A 15238-nucleotide genomic window follows, 5' to 3' on the forward strand; every position below is an offset into this window, starting at 1 on the left:
ACAACAACAACAAACAGAATGCCCAGATAAACGTGCAGTTAATTTATTTGAGAGACAGCAGCAGAGAGAATGCTCATCTGCCTGTTCTCTCCCCAAACGCCTGCACAGCTGGGGACGCCAGGACCCCAGTCTGGGTCTCCCTCCTGTATGGGCAGGAAGCCACCCGCTTGGGGTCACGGCTGTCTTGGCTGTCTCGGCAGCGGGAAGCTGGAGTCAGGAGCCAGGGCTGGGAATGCACCCAGCCCTCCAATACAATACCTGGCATTTCTCTCACCAGGAGAATGCAAACTCCACTGGAGTGGAAAAACCCGTGTGTCCTGCTCTGCCGCCACCCCGACTCACAGCCCCTGGCACGTGGAAGGTGTGGAGTGAATGGATGCTGGGTGCGTGGGACAGTGTCTGAGCGGCTCGGGCGGGTTGGATAGAGCTGGATATACGGGCAGTGTAGACACGCCTGAGTGTACCCAGGCCGGGGAACCCGGGCCCGTGGACCCCAGGGTTTTTGGGAGTTTGCTCCCTTCGAAGACACGGGGTTAGGGGGAGCTCGTGCTGGTTGGGGGGGTCTCCCCCACCGCAGAACGGCCGGCGGGGACGCGGGGAGGGCGGCGGGCTGGTCCTGGCCAGACCGGGGCCGGCCGGGGCGGGCCCGGCTCCCTCCGTCCCGCCTCCAGGCCCCAGGGGCCTGGGCCGGCCGACGTGGCAGCCGCGCTGCGGGCGAGGAGGCAGGGAGGCAGGCCGGAGGCGGGCCGCAAAGTTTGTGCGGCGGCGTTGGCGGGGACTCCGGCCCGGGGATGCGCGCCACGGGTAAGTCCGCGGGGAGCCCCCCGCCACCCCGGGAGCGCGCGCCCGCTCCGCGCTCCCCGACCCGATCCGCCAGGGGGTGGCGCGGGCCTCGCGGGCAGCAGGCCCGCCCGGGGCTGGGAACGGGGCCGGGGCTTCCTTCCCCTGGGTTCTGCCCGGGAGAAGCGACGCCGAGTGCGGCCCGGTGGATGCGGGAGGGCCGGGCGCTACAATTCCGCTTTCACGGGACACCCCCAGCGCGGGAGGCGCTGATAGTGCACCGCCCGGCCCCAGGCACTCCTCGGCGCCCCGATACTCCCCCAACCAAAGGGACAAAACCCGGGTGCCCCCGGAGGAGAGTCCAGCACAGTCGCTAATTTCTGTGTTGCCACAGGGGACTAAGGTTTCTATTTTCCTCTCCGGATTCAGAAGTCTCAAGGGATCATCCTGTCGCTCTTTATTAAGCACCTGCTGCATACCAGACATTGGTGGAGGGGGTGAGACTCAGCAGTGAACAAAATAGACAGAAATTCTCTCTCGTGGCACTGGCTTTCTAGTTGGGAGCTGGATCAAGAAGTAAGTTGTTGATGACCTCAGGGGTTGTGGAGGTGAGGGAGACACAGGACGGAGGCCCGGCGAGGTAGGTTTGTTGAGTAGACGGCAGTGGCCTCCTGGCGCAGGCGTGTTGGAGAGGGACCCTGACTCAGAAGTGGGGCTTTGCTAAGATCTGGGGCAAGAGCACACAGGTGCAGGAACAGCAAACGCAACGCACCGGGCGGCAGGAAGGAGCTGGTGTAGTCCAGACCAGGGCAGCTGGAGAGGGGGCGGGCAAGGGCCAAGGGGTGTCAGACAGGTGAGCCCGGGCCAGATCATCCCGGGCTTTGCAGGGGTGGCAAGGAGTTTGCACCTTGTTGCGAGTAATACGGGAACCTGCAGAGCTGTTAGGCTAGGGCTGGTGGGAGGCGTGACCTGAGTTGTCTGTCTAAAACTCACTCTGGGTGTCCTGTGGAGAATCGTAGGAGCTAGCATGATTGGCCCATTTGTGGATGACGAGGTCCAGAGAGGGTAGGCGAGTTCCTTAAGATCACAGAGCCATGGGGAGGAGAAACTGGGGTGGGACCCCAGCAGTCTGGCTGCGGTCTGCTCTCCTAACCACAGTGCCACATGGCCGCGCATGCGCAGAGTAATGGCACAGCTGGTGGCCCATGCCAGCGTGGACTCCAGGATCCATGCTCTCAACCTGCACAGCACACTGCCCCGCAGCCCGCAGGAAGTGGGGCCCAGGGAACCAGGTCCTGCCAGGGACCCTCAGCTTGGCCCTGGCCCCTTGCTCCTGCCCTTCCTGCCCCTCTTGTGTTAACGCAACAGCTACGTACTGAACGTCTGCGATGGGCAGGCTGGGGCTGGGCGGTGCAGGTGAGGGGACACAGAACAACCCAGGCTGCTCCCCTCGTGGCTGCGGCCAGGGCCTGGGCTCTGCACACAGGCTTTGGCATCAGGACTGTGATCCCGCCCCCGTGTGACTTGGAACCTCATGCCAAGGTCTCTGGCCATCACCTGCCCACGATTACAGCGCCACCGTGAGGATGATGGGAGAAAATGAAGTTGGAACCCACCCTTTGCACAAGGCAAATGACCATTTAGCATCAGATCTTATCACACTCAGTGTTGGGATTCTGGAGTCCGACTGCACAAGTTTAATGCCGCTGTGTCACCTTGGACAGCTGTTTTCGCTTCTCTGTGCCTTAGTTGTAAAATGGGACTGGTCATGCGTCTGTGACACAGGGTTGTTGTAGCGATTAAGCAAGCTGTCTTAAATTCATTTTCTGCTGCTGTAACAGACCAGCTAATTTATAATGAGTATTTGGGTTTTTTTAGAGATTTATTTATTTGAAAGGCAGAGCTAGAGAGAGAGAGAGGGAGAGAAAGAGAGATCTTCCATTCACTAGTTCATACCCTAAATGCCCACAATGGTCAAGGTTAGCCCAATCCAAAGCCAGGAGCCAGCAACTCCCTCTGGGTCTCCCATGTGGGTGGCAGGGGCCCAAGCACTTGAGCCATCTTCCACTGCTCACCCAGGAGCATTAGCAGGGAGCTGGATGGGAAGCGGAGCAGCCAGGACTCTAACTGGTGTTCACATGGGAAGCCGGCGTCACAGGCAGTGGCTTAACCCACTGTGGCACAGCACCAGCCTGTGGATAGGTTTGTTTGGTTCACTGTTCTGGAGGCCGGTTAAGTGAAGCCGTGGTGCTGGCATCTGGCAAGGCCCTTCTTGCTGCATCCTCTCCACTTGGCAAGAGGCACCGCGTGGGCGAAAGAGCCTGAGGGGCAGACTCGAACTCTCGCGGTACCGAAGCCACTCCCACGATAATGGCCTTAGTGCACTCCTGGGGGCGGAGCCCTCACCACCTGCTCACCTCTTGGGGTTCTACATGCCAGTTTCCAACCCGGGAACTTTGGGGGCACAGTGAAACCCTTGCACCTGCTGACACAGGTGTGGCCCCAGAGGAGTGGCTGTCGGTCACGGGTGTGGAGGCGGGAGAAGTCAGCCTGCCCGGGAGGATGTTTGTCCAGCTGTTTGCCTCGCAGCCACTCCCTGGAGGCCTGGAGGAAGCCATGACAGGTCTTTGGCAAGGGAGGGACCCGATGCCCTGTGGCCTCTGGATGAGACACTGCTCTGATGTCAGCGACAAAAGGCACCCTGGGACTTGCAGCTGGTGGCGTGTGCGTCCCGACCCTGGCTTCTCTCGGCTGCCTCTGCCCCCGACTCTCCCTGGGCAGCTCTGCCTCCATGGGGAGAGGCATGGAGGATTATGGGATCTCCCCCAGCAGGAGACGTCTCCACGCACCGCCTATATCAGATGGACAAGTCACCGGAAGGGGACAGTGACTAAACCCAGGCTGGCCATGCTAATGTAGGGACCAGGATTTACTTCCTGTCCATGGCCACCCTGGGCCTGGGCCACCCCAGATGCTCCAGAGCCAAGACCCTTTCTCTCTGCATTCTTACATCTGCAGAGTTTGTCCTTGGCTGATTCATTCATTCATTTGTTCAATATGTATCTTTTAAAGATTTATTTTTGTTTATTTGAAAGACAGAGTTACAGAGAGAAGTAGAGATAGAGAGGTCTTCCTTCTGCTGGTTCATTCCCCAAATGGCTGCAATGGCCGCAGCTGAGCCGATCTGAAGTCAGGACCCAGAAGCTTCCTCCAGGTCTCCCATGTGGGTGCAGGGGCTCAAGGACCTGGGCCATCTTCTACTGCTCTCCCAGGCCACAGCAGAGAGCTGGATCGGAAGAGGGGCAGCTGGGACCAGGACAGGTGCCCATATGGGATGCCAGCGCTGCAGGCCAGGGCGTTAACCTGCTGCACCACAGCGCCAGCCCCATCAATAGGTATTTTTAAGCTGGGGGGGGGGGGGGAGAGCGAGAGCAAGAGAGCGAGAGAGCGAGCTCTGGTTCACTCAGGGATCCTCCCAGGAAAGATGCCCCCAGCTGCTCCAGGCAGGTCAACTACCAGGTTAGCCCCTCTGCTGAGCGGTCACCCCCAGGCTGATTCTCACTGGCTCAGGGTCAGCCAATGGCACTCACCTCTGCCAGAGCCCAGGAGTCTACAGATTGGCCAGATCTGGGCCATGGACACAACCCTTGGGGTGGAGATGCTATGGCCTCCTCCACCCAAGCCAGGAGACCTCGGGGCCATGGAGAAGGGCAGGGCGTGGATGTTTAATAGCAGGTGTGCATAACTGGAGGCTCCTGGGGGAGGTGGCAGGTGTGCTGGGACCGAGGAGGGACAGCAGCACCCAGGGGAGCCAGGGCAGGGCCAGCAGGAGGGCCAGCAGGTGCGAGTGCACGAGCCAAGCAGCACGAAGCATAGAGGGTATGCGACTACGTCCCTTCCCGTGGCTCTTGGAAGAGGTCAGTAGGCAAGGGCTGCAGGGGGACTCCCACGACCGGTGTTTCTGCTTGGTTAAGAAAATGCAAGCGGCCAGCGCCGCGGCTCAATAGGCTAATCCTCCGCCTTGCGGCGCCAGCACACCGGGTTCTAGTCCCGGTCGGGGCACTGGTCCCGTCCCGGTTGCCCCTCTTCCAGGCCAGCTCTCTGCTGTGGCCAGGGAGTGCAGTGGAGGATGGCCCAGGTGCTTGGGCCCTGCACCCCATGGGAGACCAGGATAAGCACCTGGCTTCTGCCATCAGATCAGCGCGGTGCGCCGGTTGCAGCGCGCCGGCCGCGGCGGCCATTGGAAGGTGAACCAACGGCAAAGGAAGACCTTTTTCTCTGTCTCTCTCTCTCTCGCTCACTGTCCACTCTGCCTGTCAAAAATAAAGATAAATAAATAGAGAAAGAAAGAAAGAAAGAAAGAAAGAAAGAAAGAAAGAAAGAAAGAGAAAGAAAGGAAGGAAGGGAGGGAGGGAGGGAGGGAGGAAGGAAGGAAGGAAGGAAGGAAGGAAGGAAGGAAGGAAGGAAGGAAGGAAGAAAGAAAGGAAGAAAGAAAGAAGGAAAGAAAATGCAAGCTTGGCATCATCCCCGGCTTCCCCAGAAATCCCAGCAGGAGCAGGTGCGAGGGGGATGTGGGTGAGGTGGCGACTTCACTCCTCTCTTTCCCGCAGATGGGGTGAGGGGAGCGGCTCAGCCGTGGGTTGCCAACACGCTTTGTCCTAACGACATTTCTCACTCGGGGTGGAAATAAAACCATCGGCAAAAACGACCTCGACAACAGCAGCACACCGGCTTTTGGGGATCGGACCAGGGAATGGAGATTTCTCTGTCTCTCTGCCTTTCAAATAAATAAAATAAGTAAATGCTAAAAATTTTAAATGAAAGCTGGTGCCTATGGGCTGGATTCTGAGATGTGTTTTATCTGATCCAAAGAGTATTTAATATTTATAGTATTTATATTTATATTTAATAATCTTTCTGGCTTCTCTTCTTTTTTTTTTTAAATTTTTTAGACAGGCTGAGTGGACAGTGAGAGAGAGACAGAGAGAAAGGTCTTCCTTTTGCCGTTGATTCACCCTCCAATGGCTGCTGCGGCCGGCGCGCTACGGCCGGCGCACCATGCTGATCCGATGGCAGGAGCCAGGTGCTTCTCCTGGTCTCCCATGGGGTGCAGGGCCCAAGCACCTGGGCCATCCACTGCACTCCCGGGCCACAGCAGAGAGCTGGCCTGGAAGAGGGGCAACCGGGACAGAATCCGGTGCCCCGACCGGGACTAGAACCCGGTGTGCCGGCGCCGCTAGGCGGAGGATTAGCCTATTGAGCCGCGGCGCCGGCCCTGGCTTCTCTTCTTAAATCAGAGCTGGCAACTGGCCCTTCTGTGTTCCAGTTTTCTTGTCCATAAAGCAGAGATAGTAATCTTCCTCCCTGGGTTGCTGTGAGATGACGGGAACCATGCATCTCAAGTGTCCCCGGCGCTGTGGTGCAGCAGGTTAAGCCACTGCCTGCAGTGCCGGCATCCCATATGAGCCCTGGTTCAAGTCCTGGCTGCTCCACTTCTGATCCAGCTCTCTGCTAATGTGCCTGGGAAGGCAGCAGAGGATGGTCCATACTAGGGCCCTGTACCCACGTGGAAAGCCTGGGAGAAGCTCCTGGTTTCAGCCTGGCCTTTGCAGCCATTTGGTGAGTGAATCAATGGACAGAAGATCTCTCTGTCTCTTTCTCTCTGTCTCTCTCCCTGTCTGCCTCTCCTCCTCTCTGTAACTCTGCCTTTCAAAGTAAGTAAAATAAATCTTTAAAAAAAAGCCTTCACTCTCCAGCCATGTCAGCTTTGCCACTTGCTATGTGATCATGAGAAGTGTGACCACATCTGGCATTCAGCAAGTGCCACGTAGGTACCACCCTTGCTGTTCATAGTTATTCAAACACACTGAGAGCTGTCCAACCTCAGGGGCTTTATACGTGCTGTTCCCTCTTTCTAGAATGTTCTCCAGATTTTCCAATGGCTTTGACCCTTCATTCAACTCTCTACTCCAATGCCCACTCTCCGGCAAGTCCTTAGCTGACTACTCCACTTGAAATGATGCCTCCTTTCCACCTTTAATCCCGTTTCCTGGCTTTGCCATTTTATGACATTTGTCACCACCTGAAGTTATCGTACACTTACTTATCATCCACCTGTTCCTACTGGAATGTCAAGTGCTTAGCAACACCATTGACTTGCCAGCCCAAAGAACACGGCCTGGCCTGTCGTGATGTCAGATAGATCAATCTGAATGGACAGATGGCTGGATGCATGATGGATGGATGGTGGGTGAGTGGGCATATGGATATGTAAAGGGATGGGATGCCGGGATGGGTGGGTTAATGGGTAGGTTTGTGGACAGATGGACCAATCAACTGGTGGAATGGAAGAAGGACAAAGGATGGATGCATGGATGACAGATGGATGGATGGATGGATGGATGGGTGGGTGGATGTGTGGATGGATGTGTGGATGGATGTGTGGATGGATGGATGGGTGGATGGGTGGATGGATGGGTGGATGGATGGATGGGTGGATGGGTGGATGGATGGGTGGATGGATGGATGGGTGGATGGATGGATGGGTGGATGGATGGGTGGATGGGTGGATGGATGGATGGGTGGATGGATGGATGGATGGGTGGATGGGTGGATGGATGGATGGATGGGTGGATGGGTGGATGGATGGATGGATGGATGGGTGGATGGATGGATGGGTGGATGGGTGGGTGGGTGGATGGGTGGATGGATGGGTGGATGGATGGATGGGTGGATAGATGGGTGGATGGATGGATGGGTGGATGGATGGATGGGTGGATGGGTGGATGGGTGGATGGATGGATGGATGGGTGGATGGGTGGATGGATGGGTGGATGGATGGATGGGTGGATGGGTGGATGGGTGGATGGGTGGATGGGTGGGTGAATGGATGGGTGGATGGATGGATGGGTGGATGGGTGGATGGATGGATGGGTGGATGGGTGAATGGATGGATGGGTGGATGGGTGGATGGGTGGATGGGTGGATGGATGGATGGGTGGATGGGTGGATGGGTGGATGGGTGGATGGGTGGATGGATGGATGGGTGGATGGGTGGATAGATGGATGGGTGGATGGATGGATGGATGGATGGATGGGTGGATGGGTGGATGGATGGGTGGATGGGTGGATGGGTGGGTGGATGGGTGGGTGAATGGATGGGTGGATGGATGGATGGGTGGATGGATGGATGGATGGGTGGATGGGTGGATGGGTGGATGGATGGATGGGTGGATGGGTGGATAGATGGATGGGTGGATGGATGGATGGATGGATGGATGGATGGGTGGATGGGTGAATGGATGGATGGGTGGATGGGTGGATGGGTGGATGGATGGATGGGTGGATGGGTGGATGGGTGGATGGGTGGATGGGTGGATGGATGGATGGGTGGGTGGATGGGTGGACGGGTGGATGGGTGGATGGGTGGATGGATGGATGGGTGGATGGATGGATGGATGGGTGGATGGGTGGATGGATGGGTGGATGGATGGGTGGATGGGTGGATGGATGGATGGGTGAATGGATGGGTGGATGGATGGATGGATAAGAGGATTCATGGATGGGTGGGTGAATGGATAGATGGTTGCATAGTTGAGTGGAGGTGGGAGGGTTTGACAGATGCAGGGGAGGTGGGGTAGACAGAAGCCCTGACGAAGCCCCACTCTGAATTCTGTCTGTGTCACTTTTGTCTTCCAGGCTGTCTGCCATCCGTCTTGCCCCTGTGTGCCTGTGTGTCTATGCTGGGCGGCCTGCTCTTCGGCTATGAACTGGCGGTCATATCGGGTGCCCTGCTGCCCCTGCGCCGTGACTTTGGGCTGAACTGCTCAGAGCAGGAGCTCCTGGTGGGCAGCCTGCTGCTCGGCGCTCTCCTCGCCTCCCTGGTCGGGGGATTCCTCATTGACCGCCATGGCAGGAAACAGGCCATCCTGGGGGCCAACCTGGTGCTGCTGGTGGGCAGCCTGAGCCTAGGTCTGGCGAGCTCCCTGGCCTGCCTGGTCCTGGGCCGCTTGGCAGTTGGCTTCGCCATCTCCTTGTCCTCCATGGCCTGCTGTATATACGTGTCCGAGCTGGTGGGGCCACGGCAGCGGGGAGTGCTGGTGTCCCTCTACGAGGCCGGCATCACCACAGGCATCCTGCTCTCCTACGCCCTCAGCTACGCGCTGGCCGGGGCCCCCTGGGGGTGGAGGCGCATGTTCGGCTGGGCAGTGGCACCTGCTGTCCTGCAGTCCTGCAGCCTCCTCTTCCTCCCTGCTGCTGCCACCGACGAGACCACGGCTCACAGAGCCCTCATCCCACTCCAGGGCAGCGAGGCCACCAAGCCGAGTCTGGGGAAGCCTCGCTACTCCTTTCTGGACCTCTTCAGGGCTCGGGATAACATGCGGGGCCGGACCATCGTGGGGCTGGGGCTGGTGCTCCTCCAGCAGCTGACGGGCCAGCCCAACGTGCTGTACTACGCCTCCACCATCTTCCACTCGGTCGGCTTCCGCGCGGGGTCCTCTGCTATGCTGGCCTCCATGGGGCTGGGCGTGGTGAAGGTGGCAGCCACCCTGGCTGCCATGGCGCTGGTGGACCGTGTGGGCCGCAGGACTCTGCTGCTCGCCGGCTGTGCCCTCATGGCCCTGTCGGTCAGCGGCATAGGCTTCGTCAGCTTTGCCGTGCCCATGGCCTCGGGCCCGAGCTGCCTGGCCACACCCAATGCCACCAGGCACACCGGCCTCCCTGGAGACCCTGGCCTGCTACAGGGTTCAGCTCCACCTCCAATACCAGGAACCAAGGAGAAAGAAAAGGAGGCCGTGCTGTTAGCCACTAAGAAAATCAAGCTCCGGCCCAGCGCCGAAGATTCCACAGCCCCGCCCCCGCCAGCCCTGGGCTCCACCTCCCCAGGACCCCCCACCCCTGTCCCCGGGAGTGCCCTGCTGCGCTGGGCCACGCTGCTCTGCCTGATGGCCTTCGTGAGTGCCTTCTCCTTTGGATTTGGACCTGGTAAGTGAGGTTTGCTCTTTTCCCCTTTGCCATTTATTTATTTATTTATTTGGAAGATTTCTTTATTTATGTGAAAGGGTTACAGAGAGACCGAGGGAATGAGAGAGAGAGAGAGAGAGAGAGAGAGGGCTTCCCCCCGCTGGTTCACTCCCCAAATGACCACAATGGCCAAAGCTGGGCCATCCAAACCAGGAACTTCCTCCGGGTCTCCCACGTGAGTGCAGGGCCCAAGCACCTGGGCCATCCTCCACTGCTTTCTCAGGCCACAACAGAGAGCTGGATCAGAAGTGGAGCAACCAGGACTTGAACCAGCACCCATATGGGATGCTGGTGTCACAGGTGGCAGCTCTACCTGCTATGCCACAACGCTGGCCCTATTTTTAAAGACTTATTTATTTAGTTATTTGAAATGCAGAGTGACAGAGGGGAAGAGGCATACACACACACACACAGAATCTTCCATCCACTGGTTCACTCCCCAAAATGCCCACAACAGCCAGAGCTGGGCCAGGCCAAAGCCAGGAGCCAGAAACTGCATCTGGGTTTCCCATGTGGGTGGCAGGGACCCAAGCACTTGGGCCGTCCCCCACTGCCTCCTAGGCACATTAGCAGGAAGCTGGATCTGAAGCAGAGCAGCCAGGACTCAAACCAGCTCTGATAAGGGATGCAACTGTCTTAAGAAACAGTTTAACCGCCCGCCGCGCTGCACCTGCCCCTAAGTGGGGCTCCTTGAGGGTGACCCTGGAGCCGGGCTTCCCTCAGTGGGGTGCTTGGGGGCAGGTCAGCCAGGGTCACGGAGGCAGCGGGGTGGGTGGGCCACAAGGTTCCCACGATCCTCGCACGCTTGCCTGTACTTCTGCAGGTAGGGCCCAACTCCGTGTCCCAAATCCCTTGTTCCAGGCTCCACAAAGCCTGGATCTGTCCCTGGACAACTCAGTCCAAAGGGTCCACTCGAGAGGGAGGAGTAGGGCGGAGACCAGCTGCCCAGCCTTGTGTCTGAAGAAGCCCCTCCGTCTTGAGGCACAGCGAGCCCGGGAGGTGGGGGGGAGTGCCCTAAGAGGCTCGTCTGGGGTGTGGGGAAGCAGCTGTGGCGCGCAGGGGCCAGGGGCCTGACACTCCGCAGGACTGACATTGGGGGCATGGAGAGGCCGTGTGCTTGCTCCCCGGTGCCAGGAGCCCCCTGCCCTTCCGTCCTAGTGACCTGGCTGGTGCTCAGCGAGATCTACCCTGTGCAGATCCGAGGGAGAGCCTTCGCCTTCTGCAATAGCTTCAACTGGGGCTCCAACCTCCTCACCAGCCTCTCCTTCCTCCACCTCATCGGTGAGTCCTCGCGCCTCGAGCCCCAGACCCTGGGACGGTGTCCCCAACACCGCCGGGGCTACCGTCCACGCCCCCACCCACACCCACCCCCTCCCGCCAGGTGCCATCGGCCTGTCCTGGACCTTCCTGCTCTATGGACTGACAGCTGTCCTCGGCCTGGGCTTCATCTACGCGTTTGTGCCGGAGACCAAAGGCCAGACGTTGGCGGAGATAGACCAGCAGTTCCAGAAGAGGAGGTACGGGGTGGACCCAGGCCCAGGGGAAGTCACATCAAACCCCAGCCTTGGCTGTAGCGGCTCAGGTCTTCCCTTCCCTTTGCAAGAGCGTCGTCCTCCCTTCCTGGCCTTCTTACTGGCCGGGCCCGCTGAGCTCTGTGCTGGCTTTGCACACGAGCTGCTCCCCTTGAGTTGTTTCCCATCTTCCTACAGCAGCTTCACATTGGACTAAAAGATTCAGCTCACAGGAATATTCTAGAATCCCTTGAGTATGGAATTTTGGGAGGCTAGATGGTAGGTGCTTTTTTTTTTTAAATTAATTTATTTGTTTGAAAATCAGAGTTACACAGAAAGAGGAGAGGCAGAGAGAGAGAGAGAGAGAGAGAGAGGTCTTCCATCCGATGGTTCATTCTTCAATTGGCCACAACGGCTGGAGCTGCACCTATCCGAAGCCAGGAGCCAGGAGCTTCTTCCAGGTCTCCCACATGGGTGCAGGGGCCCAAGGACTCTGGCCATCTTCCACTGCTTTCTCAGGCCACAGCAGAGAGCTGGATTGGAAGTGGAGCAGCTGGGTCTCGAACCGGCTCCCATATGGGGTGCCATCACTGCAGGCGGAGGATTAACCTACTGTGCCACAGTGCCGGCCCCTGACTCTTTTTTTTTTTTTTTTTAAGATGTATTTGTTTATTTGAGAGTCAGAGTTACAGAGAGAGAGAGAGAGAGAGAGAGAGAGAGAATCTTCCATCTGTTGGTTCACTCCCCAAATGGCTGCAATGGCCAGGGCTGGGCAAGACCAAAGCCAGGAGCCTGGAGCTCCACCCAGGTCTCCCATGTGGGCCCAAGAATGAGAGATTCTTAAACCACAGAACCTAACAGCCATGGAACCTTGGAGAAGCACGACGTTCTAACAATAACTAGGACCAGCAAGGGGCCCAGGGTGGCGGGGGGAGGAGCCTGGCTTGATCAGAGCGGCTGGGCGGCAGCAGCGAGATCCGAGTCAGGTCATTCAGCACCGTGGGACCTCCGGCTGCCCACGTGGCGGGAGGGTGCCACAGAGGCACCGGCAGGGACTTGGAAGCGCTGCTTCCTGAGCAAGCCTGGCAAAGCCCCTGCTTGTGTCTCGGGGAAGGGAGCAGGCCCCACTCCTGGCCGCCTGGTCTCTCCCTGGGAGGCTCTGAGGCAGAACCGCCCTCGCTCCAGCTTCCTGCCGCACACCCATGTGACCCCGACCCCTGATGAGGTGCAGGGCTGGCCCGCCCTAACAGCCTCTAACCTGGCCCCACCCTGCAGAGCACCCCCTGCCAGCCCGATGTACACCCCCCCCCCCCCCCCCGGCTGCTCCACAAGTCCCTCCCAGCCCCCCGCTCAGCTTGCCGGAAGAGTTGGGATGGTGGAGTCGCGAGCTCCGGGCTGTTCAGGGCCCCAGGCTCCTCTGTCATGGGCTCTGCCATCTCCTTAACATTGCCCAAAACAACGCATCCCCACGTTCCCGCAGGAGGGAGAGGAGGCCACCGCGTCCCTTTGGTGAGAACTTGGCCACGCCCACATGCTGGGGCAGCCACGTGCCCAGCTGAACATCAAGGATTCTGTTATCTGGTCAGGTCCAGAATTCCTGCCAAGCTGCTCTTCTGGGCAGAACATCCCAGACCCACCCTCTGGGACAATGGGACCGACAGGCAGGTGGAAGCCGGCCCAGGGGTGAGACGGGTGAGGCGGGGTGTGACTGCAGCCGAGGGTGTGTCAGGGCCACCTGGGGAGCCTGGGCCAGCCCTCGGTGTCCACTGTCCACGCAGAGAACAACGTGGGAGTGCATCTGACAGCAGGAAGTGGGAGGGTCAGGGTGGGACTGGGGGAGGGCCAGGCGGGTGGCCCGATGCCACCTCCCCAGGGAAGGCCCCCAGGCCTGCCGCCGTCTCACCCCCCATTCTGTTTGACAGTTTCTCCCTGAGCTCTGGCCGCAGGCAGAACACCGCTGGTGTCCAGTACAGCCGCATTGAGGCCTGTGCAGCCTCCTGAGGAGCCCACCTGCCCGGACCCGGGAGCCCACCCCTAGCCTGCCACCTGCTGTGACCCGGAGCATGAGATCCACGGGGTCCCCGGAGAGTCGCCCCTGCCCCACTGGAGCTACTTCGGCTGGGATGACAGGAAGAAAGTCAGAGAACCCCAGACTTCCCTTTGGTCTCAGGCTCTGAGGGTTCCTGAGGACCTAACTTCCTGCCTCAGTTTCCCGGTGCTCTTTGCACAGCGCTGCAGTATTTGGAATGGGAACATCCCAGGGAGCCATTGGTTCCACAAAGACCCTGGCAGGAGCCCTCTCCCGGCATCACGCTGGCAACACCTCCGCTGCGGCCTGGCTGGGACACTTTGGCCCAGGGCAGCCTGCATTTTGCTTCTTAGGTCTCGGTTTGTTCCATGCCTCACATTTCTTCCCGGGAACATTTATCAGTCAGCCGACAGGAGACCCAAGTGCTGGTCCCGGTTCCACACAGGGCTGTCCCTGCTGTGTGGCCAGGGGCCTCAGTTTCCCCGTACATATAATGGGAGGACAGGACCAGGTTTTTATTAGGACATCTGCTGACTCCCGTGAGCTAGAATTACAAACGCTAGGAACCCAACGCGAGCTCTCGAGGGCCCGGCCCTCGGGGGTCCCCTCCTGGGGGTCTTAGTTCATAGGAAAGGAAAGCAGGGTCCTAGAGTTGTGCACACGGAGCCCCGCGAGCTGTCCCAGTGCACGGACAAGCATCAGGAGCTGTTTCCAGGACGGTGCAGGCACGCCTGGATGTCAGCGTTGCCTCTCCCTCCCCGGGCTTCAGTCCAGTTCAGACTGGGATAGTTATGCCCCTGAGGGGCTACCTAACCCCCGTGTCCCTCCAGGAAGAGGGTCGGCCGTTCCGCTCAGCTGGCCAGGGCCTCTGGGATTTCTGTTCACCCCTGTTCCCAGCACCCCACCTTTGGGATGTCCACTGCCTCTCCCTCGCCCCGTCCACCTGCCATCGTGCGGCCCTGTCCTGGGGACCATGGGGCTGCCGCTGTGTGGGGCCCAGGGCCTTAGGAGGAGACCAAGTCATAAGAGGAATTCAGGCTGCTCCCTGGAGCCCGGGTTCACTCTCGGCGCAGCGATCGGTCCCTGCGAGAGCGGACTGCTGCAGAGCCGGTCCGGCCCTTGTGTCTTCCGCCCTCACTTGCTTGCCCTACACGCCTTCCCCAGGAGCCACGGACCAGGCAGCGTGAGGCCTCTGCCAGATGCGGGCCCCGACCTTGGACTTCTGGTCCCCAGGACTGTAAGCCAAATAAACGTCTTTCCTTTAAAAGTCACCCAGGCTGTGGTGTTTCGTTCCAGTGAAAGAAAACGGACCAGGACAGGACCCCAGCAGGGGAAGCAGGACGGGGTCCTGCCACATACTCCCAGCCACGGGCCTCCTCTGGCCTTGCACTGGCTTCCGGGGCGGGGCTCACTACTGTACCAGGCAGCCTGCAGCTCTGCTGGGGCTCCCCCAGGGGGCGCCCTGCCCTCAGGTCCACCGTGGGGCTTATTTGCTGTCTCATCCATGATTTGGTGGCGGATCGGGGGTTCCCCAGCACAAGGCTGAGCTGCCAGGAGCTGCAAAGGGAAGCGGGTGGATTGCAGATGGGGGCATAGGGAGTGGAGGCCCCCGGCGACAGGAAGAAGACAGAGCACAGCACCTGCAGCCCGGAGGCCCGGGGCTAAGTTCCACTCTGCATTCAGGTTTGTCACGGAACCAGGGGCTTCAGCCCGCTGAGCCAGTCTCCTTCTATGAGCAGGAGAGCAGAGGGAGCCCCACCTCAGCGGGCTGCGGGGAGGATTGGTTGAGGTTCTGGAAGGCAGGGAGTGGCCGTGCACCCCAGCGCCTCGCCAGAGGCCGTTCCCAGCGCCCGCTGTATCCCAGGGCCAGGCTCAGCTCCCATATTTGTTCATT

General features: G+C 59.2%; 1 protein-coding gene across 3 annotated transcripts; it reads left to right on the plus strand.

The window, feature by feature from the left end:
• The first annotated feature begins 717 nt into the window (after positions 1–717).
• SLC2A10 (solute carrier family 2 member 10) lies at positions 718–14609 on the plus strand. Of its 3 annotated transcripts, none has more exons than XM_062204293.1 (6): positions 718–804; positions 8479–9765; positions 10963–11085; positions 11186–11321; positions 12796–12824; positions 12902–13149. In XM_062204293.1, the coding sequence occupies exons 1-6, from the start codon at positions 792–794 to the stop codon at positions 13000–13002; spliced, it is 1689 nt and encodes a 562-aa protein (XP_062060277.1). In that variant the 5' UTR covers positions 718–791; the 3' UTR covers positions 13003–13149. The 3 variants fall into 3 exon arrangements, with proteins under 3 accessions (XP_062060277.1, XP_062060279.1, XP_062060278.1); XM_062204295.1 differs by lacking the exon at positions 718–804 and adding an exon at positions 1097–1356; XM_062204294.1 differs by lacking the exons at positions 718–804; positions 12796–12824; positions 12902–13149 and adding exons at positions 6542–7030; positions 13238–14609.
• Positions 14610–15238: the final 629 nt, after the last annotated feature.

The sequence above is a fragment of the Lepus europaeus genome, chromosome 10 (genome assembly GCF_033115175.1).
Source record: "Lepus europaeus isolate LE1 chromosome 10, mLepTim1.pri, whole genome shotgun sequence".
Classification (NCBI taxonomy): Eukaryota; Metazoa; Chordata; class Mammalia; order Lagomorpha; family Leporidae; genus Lepus; species Lepus europaeus.

Bases quoted from the DNA above. Each gene is read 5' to 3' on its own strand.
- SLC2A10 (XM_062204293.1), top strand. The intron at 9,766-10,962 runs GTAAGTGAGGTT...CTTCCGTCCTAG, and splicing joins CTCCTTTGGATTTGGACCTG to TGACCTGGCTGGTGCTCAGC. The intron at 12,825-12,901 runs GTGAGAACTTGG...TTATCTGGTCAG, and splicing joins GAGGCCACCGCGTCCCTTTG to GTCCAGAATTCCTGCCAAGC.